The sequence below is a fragment of the Hylobates moloch genome, unplaced genomic scaffold, assembly GCF_009828535.3.
Source record: "Hylobates moloch isolate HMO894 unplaced genomic scaffold, HMol_V3 SCAFFOLD_9, whole genome shotgun sequence".
Lineage (NCBI taxonomy): Eukaryota > Metazoa > Chordata > Mammalia > Primates > Hylobatidae > Hylobates > Hylobates moloch.
Genome location: NW_026652284.1, coordinates 33132469 through 33147893, shown reverse-complemented (window position 1 = coordinate 33147893; position 15425 = coordinate 33132469). Strand labels below are relative to the sequence as shown.

Below are 15425 nucleotides of genomic sequence, written 5' to 3'. Positions count from 1 at the left end.
ATTCTTGAATATAACAGGCTTCCTGATAAATACTTCTTATATCCAGGTTTAAGTTCACTTTCAGTGCTGCCATACTGTTCCCGTGTTTTGGTTTGTTTGTTTTATGGAAAACAGGTACTTTTTATTTTATTAACGCTTTAAGTTCTGTAATCATTCAGTTCTGTTTTTGAGATTGGTTGTTTGACCCAATTCTAGGTGCTCATATTTTTGCTGTGTGTATTAGATATCTATTCTATGTAATGAATTAACCCAAAACTTGGTGTTTTAGCATGATAAACAGTTATTATCTTGCAGTTCTGAGGGTTAGAAATTTGTGAGTGGTTTAGCTGGGTGGTTCTGTCTCAGGCTCCCTCATAATGTTGGAGTCCAAGATGTTGACTGTGGCAGTAGTCATCTGAGGCTTGATGGGGGCTGTAAGATTCATTTTCAATATGGCTCCCTCACATGGCTCAGGAGGCCTTGGTTCCTTGTCATATGGACCTCTCCATAGGGCTTCCTTAGTGGCCTTATGATATGGCAGTTGGCTTTCTTCAGAGTGAATGATCCATAGATAAGCAAGGTGGAAATAATTTCTTTTATGAGGTAGCCTCAGAAGTCATATACCATTATTTCTGCAATATGCTAGTCATAAGAAGTGAGTTATTAACTCTGGACACCACTGAAGGGGAATGGAATTTAGCTTTACCCTTTGAGGGAGGATTGCCAAGTAATTTGTGAATATATTTTAAAACTCCACTCCACATAATTATGTGTTATTAGGAGACCAATGACAGGTAAATTTCACTATGAGTTGTTTTAAATTGTTGCTATATTTTTTCTGTATTAAAGAAATTCTAAGTTCTGAAGTAACATAGATACTGTTAATATGGTTTTTATGTTTTGTTAAAGATTTATGTATCCTTAATTTATCTACTAATTGAGATTATTTTTAAGGGTTATTTTTTGAAAATCTTAAAAGTTTTGATAATTTTGTTTCTATTTTCAGGGCACCAACATATCATTGAATTATTCCCAACTTTGTCCTATTGTTTTTCTTTCTGACTCCCTATTTTAAGAAAATATATTTTGCATGCCAATTATAGAAATGTGTTTATTGAAATAAATGGCTTATTTTTTCCTCTCAGCTGATTTGAATAGGATGCACAGACAAAATATAGATGCCTACCATAACCCAGATGCAAGAACATATGAAGATAAAAGGGCTGTTGTATCTCTAGACCCAAATTTAGCCACTTCAAACGCTGAGAACCTAGAAGATGCTGCAAATAAAAGCTCAGGTTTTTAATCACATTTTTTTTTTTTTTTTTTTTTTTTTTTACATTTCTGAAATTGTTCAGTAACATTTCTGTTCTGTGACTAAGTTCTTATTGGGATCTTGAGAATTTGGCTATTCTGATACAGGAAGCATAACACACTATTCATAAAATACCTTTTCTTCATAGTTACTTTGAAAAAAGGTGAATAGGGAAAGGTTACTTCTTACTACTGTGTTTCTTCTCAGCTTTGTAACTTGTTATGTATCCTTTAGCTGCTGCTAACATTTTTATTTTGCTAGTGGGGGACATTTCTTAAAATCAAACACTCTTTTTACACACATACACAATTTGCATCTTATATCCATAGCTGTTTGAATTAGTGAAGCAATATCATTGTGATATGATAAATTGTACAGGGAAATTCATTTTTTGCTTGTGTTAGTAATCATTTACCCTCCCTTGTAAAACAACAGTGTACAAAGAAATGAAGCAATTTTTTTTGTGTGTGTGTGTGAGATGGAGTCTGACTTTGTTACCCAGGCTGGAGTGCAGTGGCATAATCTTAGCTCACTGCAACCTCCACCTCCTGGGTTCAAGCAGTTCTCTACCTCAGCCTCCCAAGTAGCTGGAATTACAGGTGCCCACCACCACGCCTGGCTAATTTTTGTATTTTTAGTAGAGATGGAGTTTCACCATTTAGCCAGGCTGGTCTTGAACTCCTGACCTTGTGATCCATCCGCCTCCACCTCCCAAAGTGCCGGGATTACAGGCATGAGCCACCGCCTGGTTACATGCCTCTTAACTACTTATCTTTGATTTACTATTAATATCCTTTAATCAAAAATTCTGTAAGATGAAAATTATTCAATATCTTTTTTTTGACATACCAGGAAAAGTTGTCAAATATGTTAAATTGTGTTATATATTTAAAAATAAAATTTAATACACCACCTCACACTATATTTTGATGCCTATAAAACTGGCCATTTATTCATTACAAAATTCTACTTTGTGCTTTCACAGAGGTTTTGATTTTAGACTAGAAAAGAACTTTTCATTAGGAAGTTCTAAAATATTTGTGACTGATCATGCAGTCTTTTTTGTTTTTAACCTTTATTTTTGGCTAAACAGATAAGTGAAGTGGGGAGCTGTGATTAGAGTCATAGCCCTGCATCTTTCAAGGCTTTGATGGTAGCACACGTATCTGTAGCCTCTTTGAACACTTTAAGAGATGGATTATTTACCGTTTTCATGGGCAGCTTGTACCAGTGTTTTCTAATTATGAGAAAATGCTTTCTTTGTTCTACAATAGATTTTATCGGATCCAGTTTTGATTTTTAGAGCACTAAAATTGGAACCTTTGATTTTGACAATATTATTGATTTGGCTCTTTTAATTTGTAATAGTGTGTGGTAAGAACATCAGAACACCTTTTCATATTATTGTTGCTAAGAGAGAATTTTGACTTCTTTCTGATATTTTTCTCATTTGCTGCTGCTTCTAGAAGTCTGTATTGAGATCTCAGTGCCATACAGAGTCTTTCTCTACCCTTTTCTTCCATACCTGGTATTGTTTGTAGTTCTGGCTCAGCCTAGAACTTTCACTATCTTAGTAATAACACTTTTTAGCCATCTACCTTTGCACACCAAGCAAAAACACCAGAAAATCAACAGTTTCCATGATCCCTTCCCAAAAGCATAAGCCTGATGATTAAACATGCACAGCAAAATCTGTTGCCTATAGCCTTTCTGTACCACTGCCAGGTTTTTATGCTGGTATTGTTGCCCAGATATTCTGTTTTAAGTGTGGCTCCAGTGGCGCAATCAGTTAGCACGCGGTACTTATAAGATATTCTGTTTTAAGAATTGAATAAAAAAACCATAAAATGTTTAAAACTTCCCTTTTTTTGTGAATTCAAATTCCCAAATTAGACTTTCGTTCCCTAATAATTAATCGGCTGGGCACAGTGGCTCACGCCTGTAATCCCAGCACTTTGGGAGGCTGAGGCAGGCGGATCATTAGGTCAGGAGATTGAGACCATCCTGGCCTACCTGGTGAAACCCCGTCTCTACTAAAAATACAAAAATTAGCTGGGCGTGGTGGCATATGCCTGTAGTCTCAGCTACCTGGGAGGCTGAGGCAGGAGAATCGCTTGAACCCAGGAATAGGAGGTTGCAGTGAGCTGAGATCACTCCACTGCACTCCAGCCTGGTGACAAGAGTGAGACTCCATCTCAAAAAAAAAAAAAAGAATCAATTAATCTAAAATAAACTTTCTCAATGCAAGAAATGATTCAAAGCCACCTAATTTTGTGCTATGCCATATATATGTGTATGAGTGCATGTGTGTGTATGTGTGTACAGACACACATATCTTTGCATATATGTAGCATTTGATACTTTAAAAGCCTGAAGGAGCTTGAATATAGCCAAAAATTGAATGTTACAACATGTGTTTAAGTTTCCTTATCCTCTAATATTTTATCTTCATTAGGTTTGTTTCTGATGCCCTTTATAATGTTCATTATTTTTTCTTTTATGGTTTTTAGATGAGCTGTGGCTTATGAAGTCTAATACGAATTTGGCTTAAATTTATTTTTTTGGCTTATTATCATGCCAAGATACATTTCTGCTTTCTTTGTGTGTAGCAAGTGTTTCCCTATGATTTTCCTTTTATAGTTTATTCATTTCTAAAAGGACTTCTCTTGTCTGTCTCTAATAATATTTCTTCTCTTATTGCCCCAAAGGTTTAGAATAGGAGTGAGCATCATGGTGAAACATGCTACTCAAGTTCGTTTTGCTAATCAGCTTTTCCACCACAGCATAAAATTTAAAAGAGCCTTCAAGGTGTATATTTAGTTTGTTTTCAGTAGGAAAATTTTCTAGAGGGAAAAAGTATTCATAATGTTTAAGTATTGATTTGGCTTTCTGCCAGTCTGTTCAAATAAGCATTAATAAATTTAAATACAAAAGCAAAATAGACCTGAGTGATAGCTGAACTGCAAAGCAATTTGCCTATACAAAACTACATGTGAGAAATACATGCTTTAGGCTGGGCACGTTGGCTCACGCTTGTAATCCCAGCACTTTTGGAGGCCGAGGCGGGCAGATAATCCTGTCAGGAGTTAGAGACCAGCCTGGCCAACGTGATGAAATCCCGTCTCAACTAAAAATACAAAAAAAAAATTAGCCAGGCGTGGTGGCACACGCCTGTAGTCCCAGCTGCTTGGGAGGCTGAAGCAGGAGAATAGCTTGAACCTGGGAGGCAGAGGTTGCAGTGAGCCGAGATCATGCCACTGCACTCCAACCTGGGTGACAGAGCAAGACTCCGTCTCAAAAAAAAAAAAAAAAAAAAGAAATACATGCTTTAGTTTAATGGTATAAAGAATGAGTCAGAAACTCAAAAATAATATAAAAAGTTATGTGAGGCTTAAATTTAAATGTCATTTTTTCCCGTCTGCATTCAAAGAGACTCTAAGGGTATAATTGTTTTTTGAATTGCTTTTATGAAATAATTTCTTCCATTCCAAGAATATATGATACTATTTATAGGTAATATATGCTAAAAAATTTTTGTTCATGTTTATATCTCATTAATTTGATAGTTTTAAAAATAAAAATGATTACAATAATTAAGATGCATTCTAATTTGTTAAATATGTTTTTCAAAGCTGACTTTCTATTCTGTCATTTAAACTATTGGGAAGAATTTTGAAATTACTGATTTTTAAAAACAATTTTAGAAAATTTTAAATATATGTTACATAATATATTTTAATATGTTATTAAGCAATATTCTTAAGTAAAGGATAGTCACATACTGAAGAATGTAAATATGTACTTTTTTTCTCTTTATAAATTCTATTTTAAAGCCTTTGTTGCAATGAGGGTTGTTTAAGCTGTTAGCTTTTATGTTTCCTTTGTATCTTTCAGGTATTATTTGATTTTTTTAACTGTTAATTTTATTTTAGTATTACCATTTTTCTTTCTCTTACTACTGTTCATCTGATCTTCAGATTCTAATCTCAACCTTCCCCTTCTGATTTTAGTCTTTGGACTTTTTTTTTTTTTTAATGAATTTATTAGCAAACTGTGCATTCTTTAACTGTTACATTTTCTAAGCATTGGTTAATAGTATGTTTTTTCAAAATATTTCTTTCAAGGTCATATGCAAACACAGAGCTCTCCTTTTGCTCGGGGAAATGTATTTGGTGAGCCTCCAACTGAACTTCAGATTAAACAGCAAGAATTATATAAGAATTTTCTTCGTTTTCAGGTGAAATGCTATTTGATCAGTTTCAAAGTTTCATGAGATTTTAATAAACAAAACTTGCAAAGATTTTCTCCAGGATAAATACTAAATTCTAAAATGCCATACTGTTATCTAAAATATCTAATTTATATCAGATCAGATATCAGTAGTACAAAAGTTATTTGAAGGAAATAAACAGATATATTAAGTATAGTAGTTGACTTAATCTTTATTTTATTAAATCATTAATTTTTTTAATTTTTTTGAGACGGAGTCTTGCTCTGTCTACCCAGGCTAGGGTGTAGTGGTGAGATCTTTGCTCACTGCAACCTCCGCCTCCTGGCTTTAAGTGATTCTCCTGCCTCAGCCTCCTGAGTAGCTGGGCCTACAGGTGCCCGCCACCACACCCAGCTAATTTTTTGTATTTTTAGTAGAGATGGGGTTTCACCGTGTTAGCCAGGAAGGTCTTGATCTCCTGACCTCGTGATCTGCCTATCTTGGCCTCTCAAAGTGCTGGGATTACAGGCGTGAGCCACCGCACCTGACCAATTTTTGTATTTTTAATAGAGACGGGATTTCACCATCTTGGCCAGGCTGGTCTCGAACTACTGACCTCAAGTGATGTGCCCGCTTTGGTCCCCTGAAGTGCTGGGATTACAGGTGTGAGCCACCACGCCCAGCCTAAATCATTAATTTTAAGTCAAAGAATGCTGAGATTTTAAAAACTGACTTACTAAAGTACTCATCTATTAGGCAGAGAATGCATCTTTCTAGATATTTGTAAGTTATTAGAAAATAAATAGATTTTTTCCAAATGATTTGATATTCTTGACTTATTACAGATTGTGAATAAATAAAAATTAGATTTAAGATAATCACAGTTTACAATTATTTGCCCCATTTATGTATATAAGTAAATAGCATTTAACATAGTAGAAATGCCCAGACTATTCGCAAAGGAAAACACTTGAACATCCAGTCTTTATGAAGCAAACAGACTTACTCCCATACTGGGTGTACCCTGGGCGGAGTCCTAGGGATGGAGCCTGAGATGAATGTGAGATGCTTGCACATGAGGGACTCACAGTTTCTTCTTTCCCTGCCTCCCTCCCCTTCACACTCACACTTAGATACCAGTGTCAGATTAATCTTATGGCCTGGTTAATCCTCCTTTGATACAACTTTTCACCTGCTATTCTTCTTTACTCAAAATCTGGTGGTATCTTTTCTTTGCCTACAGAAATTAACTCTTGAACCTAACATTTAAGGTTATGTAATCTAACTCCAAACTCTTAAACAGATGCCCTCAAACATATCTTCTTTTTAATCCTAATTATTCTTGACTCTTAAATAAGGCAGTGACGTAATGGATATAGCCTTTAAGGATGATTGATATTAGGCTGGGTGTGGTGGCTCACACCTGTAATACCAGCACTTTGGGAGTCCAAGGTGGGCAGATCTCTTGAGCACAGGAGTTTGAGACTAGCCTAGGCAACACAATGAAACCCCATTTCTACAAAAAATTAGCCAGGCATGGTAGTGTGTACCTGTCACCCCAGCTACTCAGGAGGCTGAGGTCGGAGGATTGTTTGAGCCCAGGAGGCAAAGGTTGCAGTGAGCCAAGATATGCCACTTTATTCCTGCCTGGGTGACAGAGTGAAAAAAGGATGATTGATGTGACATCACTATTTAAGATACAATAATAGAGGATTAAAAAGACTGGAAGTAGGGATATTTTACTAGCGTGGGTGACAGTGGAAATGGATGGAAAGTCCTTTTTAAGGTTCAACAGAAACAATATAGATATTAAATGTGAGAAACTGGTATCAGAGGTCCCAGTATTGTACACTCAAGTCAGGTAGCAGCAAGTTGAGGTTTCAGAGTCCCTGTTGAACGTAAAGGACCGTGTGGTATATTGACCACGACAGCAGGTCAAAATTTAAGTACTTCCTCTAATGCTTAGCAGTTCTTACCATAGTCTAAGGTAGGATTCAGCCAAAAAAAAAATCTTACAATTGTATAGCCTTTTATTGTTTTTAAGATACTTTTACGTATAGTATCTCATCAAACCTCAGATTTCTCTAAGAGAGGCTTTATTATCTCTGTTTAATAACATACAACTAATACACAGACTAACAGGCTTGCCCAGGGTGTCACAGCTAGCAAATTGTGAGGCCATTGCTTGAACCCAACTCTCCAGACTTCAGGTGTAATATCTGTGGATATCACACTTCTATTTATAGGATTCACTAGGAAGTCTTTACCTCTAGAAAAAGTATGGTAATGGGGGAAGCTTTAACTATTTTAGTTTCAACCTTCAGTTCTTCCACCCTGTCAACCCTCAATTTATCTGTGAATGGATTGCTTTCAGATGATGGTTTTTTAATTTTTCTTTTTTTTTTTTGAGACGGAGTCTCGCTCTGTCACCCAGGCTGGAGTGCAGTGGCGCGATCTCGGCTCACTGCAAGCTCTGTCTCCCGGGTTCACACCATTCCCCTGCCTCAGCCTCTCCGAGTAGCTGGGACTACAGGCGCCCGCCACCGCGCCTGGCTAATTTTTTATATTTTTAGTAGAGACGGGGTTTCACTGTGGTCTCGATCTCCTGACCTCGTGATCCGCCCGCCTCGGCCTCCCAAAGTGCTGGGATTACAGGTGTGAGCCACCGCGCCCGGCCGGTTTTTTAATTTTTCTTTCAGCAGTCTCTTAAAAATCTCTTCTCCCACCTCAAACAAAACCTAACATGTAATTCTAAGAAAATGTAAAATAGATCAATGGTATTTATTATTACTGTCAACAATATAATGTCAGATAAAAAGTATCTAAAAATTTTGTTAAAACAAATATTATAAAATCTTCAAATCTGTGCACAAAGTTGGTAAGAAATTAGCCTGAGGTCTGTACAAGTAAGTTCTACATTTAGCTCAAGTTAATGCATCAGAAGTCTTCATGCTGTTAAAATTTGGTGAATATTAATAACACTTGTGAATGTTTGACATTTTTAATCACAGCTTTAAAAATAGTTAACAAATAAAATATTTTTAAGAACTCTGAAGCATTTTTGTGTTGTGTAATTGGAAAACCATGACAAGAAGATAGCTTTCTCTGCTTTCCAGACCAGAAAGCTGTTGAACAACTGTCTAGCATTCCTGTTGGCACTGAGCTTTGGCTCCATTAGGTGTATGATCCATTGATAGCTTAAAAATTCGTATTCTTTGATTTTGATGGAAAAGTGACCCCTGTGAATGTGATTTTTTTTTCCATGGAGTAGGAAGAAGGGGGAACTGAGTATTGAATATGAAATTTTGATGAGTTATAAATGATGTTTTCTTTAGGCATATTGGACTTGAAGAAGTGATTGCATGCAAATTGCTAACTAAAAGTACTAAATATTAGGCTTGTGCATATTTAATAATGTTGTGAGAAAGAAGTGTTAGAAACAGCCCTAGTATATAAAATCATAGGATATGTTAGAGGATTAAAGTTCTCTCTTTTTTTTTAAAGACAGAGTCTCACTCTGTTGCCCAGGCTGGAGTGCAGTGGTGCAATCTCGGCTCACTGCAACCTCTGCCTCCTGGGTTCAAGTGATTCTCTTGTCTCAGCCTCCTGAGTAGCTGGGATTACAGGCACGCGCCACCACGCCTGGCTAATTTTTGTGTTTTTAGTAGAGACGGGGTTACACCATGTTGGCCAGGCTGGTTTCGAACTCCTGACCTCAGGTGAGCCACCGCGCCTGGCCAGAATGAAGTTCTTGTAGCTCAAAAATTAACAGCACTAGATAGAGCAACCTTGAAGCTAGAGGAAGTACAGACAAGAAAAACAAAAATATGCTGAGTAGTATGATCCATACCTAAGGATAACTAAAATCTGTTGATAACCTTAAACCAGAGACATGAATACCTGGTTCCCGTGCTGCCGTTCTTCCCTGCCTCATTCATTGGGGATGTGGACTATCTATCTCTTAGGGCCTTCTTTCCTTCAAATCTTAGGCTCTAAAGTACTCAACGCTACAGACTCCAGGTAGCATGCAAGATGAAACTTAATTGTGAGTCCTTATGACCTAAATCCTCCTCCACCTAATAGTTTTAGTTCTTTCTCCATTAACCTCTATAGTTAGGAAATAACAAAGGGCATTTGGGAGAAATGGCTCTTGCATTAAAAAATGATTGAATACTAAAATACTAATTTCACTGTTATTTTAGAATAATCAATTCCAAGAATTTTGACATATAATAGCAGCAATCACTATAGAATAATATAATCATGAATTAGTTGCTTAGAACCTTCTATATAGGAGGAACTTTTATGTTCCTTACATTGTTTCACTTAAATTCTTTAAGCACTCCTTTGAGATGTAGGCATTAGTAACTGTTTACCAGAAAAAAGAGAAAACTGAGGACAAGCAAGTTTCTTAAGGTCACACAGTCTGTTTGGTGGAAGTGGAATTTAACTCAAAGCTTTTAACAGTACAGTAAATCATGTAGCCTCCCTGAAAATACAGGAGACTGAAAAATTTAGGAACATGCAAAAAGAGGGTACAAATGTTGAGTTTATATGCTATCAGGAAAAAAATAAGTGATATTCTAACTTTTCAATAGTTTTACAAGATAAATAACTAAGTTTAATTCTTTAGATTGAGGAAAAGAAACAAAGAGAGGAAGCAGAGCGAGAGAGACTGAGAATTGCAGAAGAAAAAGAAGAAAGACGGCTTGCAGAACAGAGGGCACGAATTCAGCAGGAGTATGAAGAGGAACAGGAAAAGAAAAGGGAGAAAGAGGAGGAGGTACATCTTTTTTCCCTATTGTATTTTACTACTTAGTCTGAAGGTGAAATCTTTATTTTGACTTGAAAAGGTATTTCTTACTTATAAAGGAGAACAGTGTTGGAGTACATTTAGAAAATACCAGATCAATATACATTCATTGGATATTATTTTATTAAGGTGAAAGGATAATTTAAGAAAGAAGATAAGTGATGACTTTAAAAAAATAGATGTAGGCTGACTGAAGACTTTATAAAAGATGCCTAATACTTTATTTTTAAGCAGACAACTTACGTTAAAGAACACCATATCATGTCATCTATATCTTTATCTCATTTTATTAGATAAATAAGGTAGCACATTTTTGAATGTACTGTAGAAGGAATATACGGAATGCATATTTTTCTATTTATTTTAAAGCAAAGGCTAAAAAATGAAGAGCATATTCGGTTAGCTGAAGAAAGACAAAAAGAAGCAGAAAGAAAGAAGAAAGAAGAAGAAAAATATAACCTGCAACTTCAGCACTACTATGAAAGAGATAATTTGAATGGGGAAGAAACAAAGGTAAGTTTCAGACAAAAATGTCAATCAAACCCATAGTTTAACCCACTTTCACTGTGAGAGTTGTATAGTTGTTAGAAAAGGGGAAAAAGAGGAGGAGGTGCTTTTGTTCCTGTTCTGTCTTACTGTTTAGTCTGGGCACAATGTACTAAACTTTCTATATGAGGTACTGTCACTGTGCTTTGTTGGTATTTTCTGTCCATTGAAGGTAATGGATTTACTTACTTCAGCCATTCTTAGTCTCGTTCCCATGGTGTATGCGGTGCCACCCAAGAATATGGTCTGCAGACAGTACAACATGAACTGTTTGTTATGGTTCATGACAAGACTAATGCAGAAATATATATATATATATATATTCCTTTTTTTTTTTTTTTTGAGACATAATCTCACTCTGTTGCCCAGGCTCTGGAGTGCAGTGGCACAATCTTGGCTCACTGCACCTCCACCTCCTGGGTTCAAGCAGTTCTCCTGCCTCAACCTCTCGAGTAGCTGGGACTACAGGCACACGCTGTCATGCCCAGCTAATTTTTGTATTTTTAGCAGAGATGGGGTTTCACCGTGTTGGCCAGACTGGTCTCAAACTCCTGACCTCAGGTGATCCGCCCACTTCTGCCTCCCAGAGTGCTGAGATTACAGGAGTGAGCCACCATGCCCGGCCTTCTTTCTTTCTTTCTTTCTTTTTTTTTTTTTTAAGAGACCAGGTCTTGCTATGTTGCCCAGGCTGATCTCAAATTTTGGGGCTCAAGTTATCCTCCTGCCTCAGCCTCCCAAAGTGGTGGGATTGCAGGTGTGAGCCACCACACCCTGCCTCACAGATAATTTTTTATTGTAAAATTCATCATTTAAGAATTTAAGGTCGAGGCAGGCGGATCACTTGAGGCCAGGAGATCGAGACCAGCCTGGGCAACATGGTGAAACCCTGTCTCTATAACAAATACAAAAATTAGCTGGGCGTGGTGGCAGGCACCTGTAGTCCCAGCTACTCAGGAGGCTGAGGCAGGAGAATCGCTTGAACTTGGGAGGCAGAGGTTGCAGTGAGCCGTGATTGCACCGCGGCACTTCAGCCTGGGTGACAGAGCGAGACTCCATCTCAAAAAAAAAAAAAAAAGAATTAAACAGAATTGTTAATTATATTAATTATGGGAAACTAACAATTTCCCATAATTATATTTCTTGCAATTTCTTATGTTGTTTAAAAATGCTATTTTTTTAAGGAATATATACTTTTATGATGTTACTATTTAATTGTAAAGTACCATAAAGTTTTAAATCAGCTTTATCCCATTTAATGCATTTGCCATTCTGAAATTAACATTGCTATCATTTTCTTTCATTTATGTATGTCTGATACATATATTTTTTTGTCTATTCCTTCAGTTTTACCTTTGTGTCACCATATTATTTAGTTAGCTTCTATCTTTAGTTAGTTTGTTGAATTTTTAAAATCCTAATCTGAGTTATAATCTTTTTATTTTTATTTATTTATTTATTTAGAGACAGAGACTCGCTCTGTCGCCCAGGCTGGAGCGCAGTGGTGCAATCTTGGCTCACTGCAACTTCCACCTCCCAGGTTCAAGTGATTCTCCTACCCTAGCCTCCCCAGTAGCTGGAATTACAGGTGCAAACTACCACACCTGGCTAATTTTTATTAGAGATGGGGTTTCACCATGTTGGCCAGGCTGGTCTTGAACTCCTGTCCTCAGGTGACCTGCCTGCTTGGCCTCCCAAAGTGCTGGGATTATAGACATGAGCCATTGCACCTGGCCTAATCTTTTAAAATAGGGATATCTAAATCCATTTATGTTTATCAGAACTAATGTCTTTACATTAATTGCATTTCTGACTTTTTTGTGTTTTTCTTCCTTGATAGCTTTTTGGTCTTTTGTTATGTGTACTATGGCTTGTTTGCTCCATCCTCTACAGGGATTTAGAATGTCTATGTTGTATTTACAATGAAGTTTTTGGACTATAAGGTTTAATACACTATAAACTGAAATATAGAACCCCATTGTGATCTTGAAAAGTCCCTCATCCATGATGCTGTTGGTGATTAGATCTAGATTTTAGAGGTTGACTTGTATTGCTTTCCAGAAGAAGGATTTTGTTATTTAATTTTTTTGTATTGTCATGGTACCTTTTTATTATTAAATATGATTATTTACTTTTGTTATATTTTTTCTTTTTTGTTGCTTTACTTGAGTTTGTTGATTTTTTAAATCCTAATCTGAGTCATACTGTTTTAATACAGATGTCTAAATCCATTTATGTTTATCATAATCAACATGTTTGATCTTATGTAATTGAATTTCTGACTGTTGTAAAAAGCATTTTATTAAATAAAAGCAATAACAATCTAAACTTCTTAGATGACTTTCTTAACTACAAGGGGGTGTGTGTGTGTGTGTGTATATATGTGTATGAGTGTGATGAAGCAAATATGCTCTTAAATTTTTTAAATTTTTCAGCACATGAGACAGCCTTCTCCTATAGTTCCTGCTCTTCAGAACAAAATTGCAAGCAAACTCCAAAGACCTCCTTCAGTTGACAGCATCATACGTTCCTTTATTCATGTATGTACTTTCGTTTTTATTTGTTCATCCTAGCTCAGTTATTTTGGATTGGGGGATCGAATGAAATTTTCTTTTTCATTATATTTGGATAGGTTAAATTTTTTCAGATCTGAAATACAGGTGATATCTACAGTAATTTGCCTGCTGCTTCGATTATAACTGATAGTGCTTGGTGCCCTAAAGTTTCTTTTGACAAACCATAATTTAGCCCCTCAAGCTAGCTAGCTGTAGATATGCTCACTAAGTCTGTTATACGTTAGATTGAACTACAAGGAAAAGAGAACATGGAAAATGTTCTAAGATTGATCCTCAAGTTGATGCTTGAATAATATGCAGGAATTTGCCTTGAAGAGGAGGGTGAGGGATTATCAGCTTGTGGAAAGTCGTGGAGAGCAATGTAAGCTCATGGCACATGTGAAGAATCTTCCATGGTGTGGTCTGGCCTGATGATGCCTGTGCATTAAGGCAGCAGAGGAGGTGGAGGTCAGAACATGTGTGGCATGCTGTACGGAGTGCTAAGAGCTTTGATTTTGTTCCATAGGCTGGTAGATTCCAGACAGGCTAATTAGCAGCATAGGTAAAGAAATGTGTCAGAAGAACATGTTTCTGAATCCCACCCTTTGAGATTCTGATTTAGTAGGTCTGTGGTAGATAATGCATGGGAATTCATTGTAATATTTAAGTAGGGGAATGACATGGCCACTTTTGTGTAATGTTTTTTCAGGCAATGGTGTGGAGATAAGTTTTGGAGGTGGGGCAAGACTAAGCATGGAGATAAGATGCTTTTGCACAAGTCCAGATGTGAGACTGAGGACCCAAACAAAGGCAGTGACACCAAGAACTGAGAAGGTGTGACAGCTTTATGACACATTTAAGAGACATAGTAGTACTATTTGTTGAGTGTGTTGTGGTAGGAGTCTATGATAACTTTCAAGTTTTTGGTGAGGGTTATATAGAGTAGGCAGTTGAAAATATGAATTGTGGCAGCATAATGAGTTCTGGATTCGATTTATAGTTCTGGACACCATCAACATATTGGTGCTTGTTAAATTAGTACCATTGTGTACGATGAGTGTCTACCAGAGACGGAAAGGAGGCTGAGAATAGAATAATGAGGAATTACCAACATTTGAGAAGCAGCCAAAGGAATGGAGAGAGGGTGAGAGAGGATGGCAGTGACGGCAGTTGCGACTGGCCAAGTAAAATGCCTACTGAATGTGTCACTTGGGGGTCACTTGATGACTTTGGTGAAGGCAGTATTGTTAGAGTGTTGGGTGTGAAAGCAAAGGCCATAGCTGTGTGTTGCGAAGTGAATGAGAATAGGCAGTAGACCCAAAAGCACTGCATTTACTGTTCTTTAAGGAAGCTCAGCTGTGAAGGGAAGGATAGAATGGACAGGAGACAGTGAGCAATGAAGGGTGAGGTAAATTTTTTTTTAAGAAAGGGAGAGGTTTTTACACATAGGCTGAGAGGAAGGTGCTTGGAGAGAGGAAGTTGGAAAAAAAGAGAATAATCAGAGGAGAATGGGAGTCAATTATCAGATACAGAGTACAGGTGAAGGGATTCTGTTTGGGTGGAGGCAAGGACACTTCCATCGTGATGAGAAGGAAGAATAGATATACATGGTAGATATACTCTAGATGTAAAAGGTAGATACTCTAGAATAGATGTAAAAGGTAGATATACTCTACCTTGGGTAGAGTTTATCTGGGTAAGTTTTGGAGGTAAAATAGTGTGGAGTTTGGTTTCTTTTACATATAAATACTTCAAAAAATTACTCCCTTCAAGCTTCTGTGTAGGGAAGACATACTGAGCATGTCTTTGTCATTATTGTTAAACAGGAAAGTTCCATGTCCAGGGCACAGTCACCCCCGGTACCTGCCAGGAAAAATCAGCTCCGTGCAGAAGGTAGAGTTAACTACTAAACCTGTTACCTCGAGTATTTCTCTTTTTAACTTTTCATTTTGAAATAATTATAAACTCATAGAAAATTGCAGAAACAGTATAGAGAGGTAGGTGCTGTGT

General features: G+C 36.9%; 1 protein-coding gene across 17 annotated transcripts in view; it reads left to right on the top strand.

The window, feature by feature from the left end:
* The window catches only part of CSPP1 (centrosome and spindle pole associated protein 1), a 131673-nt gene that overhangs the window by 84722 nt on the left and 31526 nt on the right, over positions 1-15425 (top strand). For 13 of the 17 annotated variants that reach the window (XM_058443936.1, XM_032759618.2, XM_032759617.2 and 10 more), the window contains 6 exons: positions 1125-1277; positions 5419-5531; positions 10138-10287; positions 10687-10830; positions 13296-13400; positions 15242-15308. In XM_058443936.1, the coding sequence (XP_058299919.1) occupies positions 1125-1277; positions 5419-5531; positions 10138-10287; positions 10687-10830; positions 13296-13400; positions 15242-15308 (732 nt within the window). The remainder of the gene's footprint in view (positions 1-1124; positions 1278-5418; positions 5532-10137; positions 10288-10686; positions 10831-13295; positions 13401-15241; positions 15309-15425) is intronic. The other 4 variants (XM_032759622.2, XM_032759621.2, XM_032759620.2 and 1 more) reach the window with 1 other exon arrangement.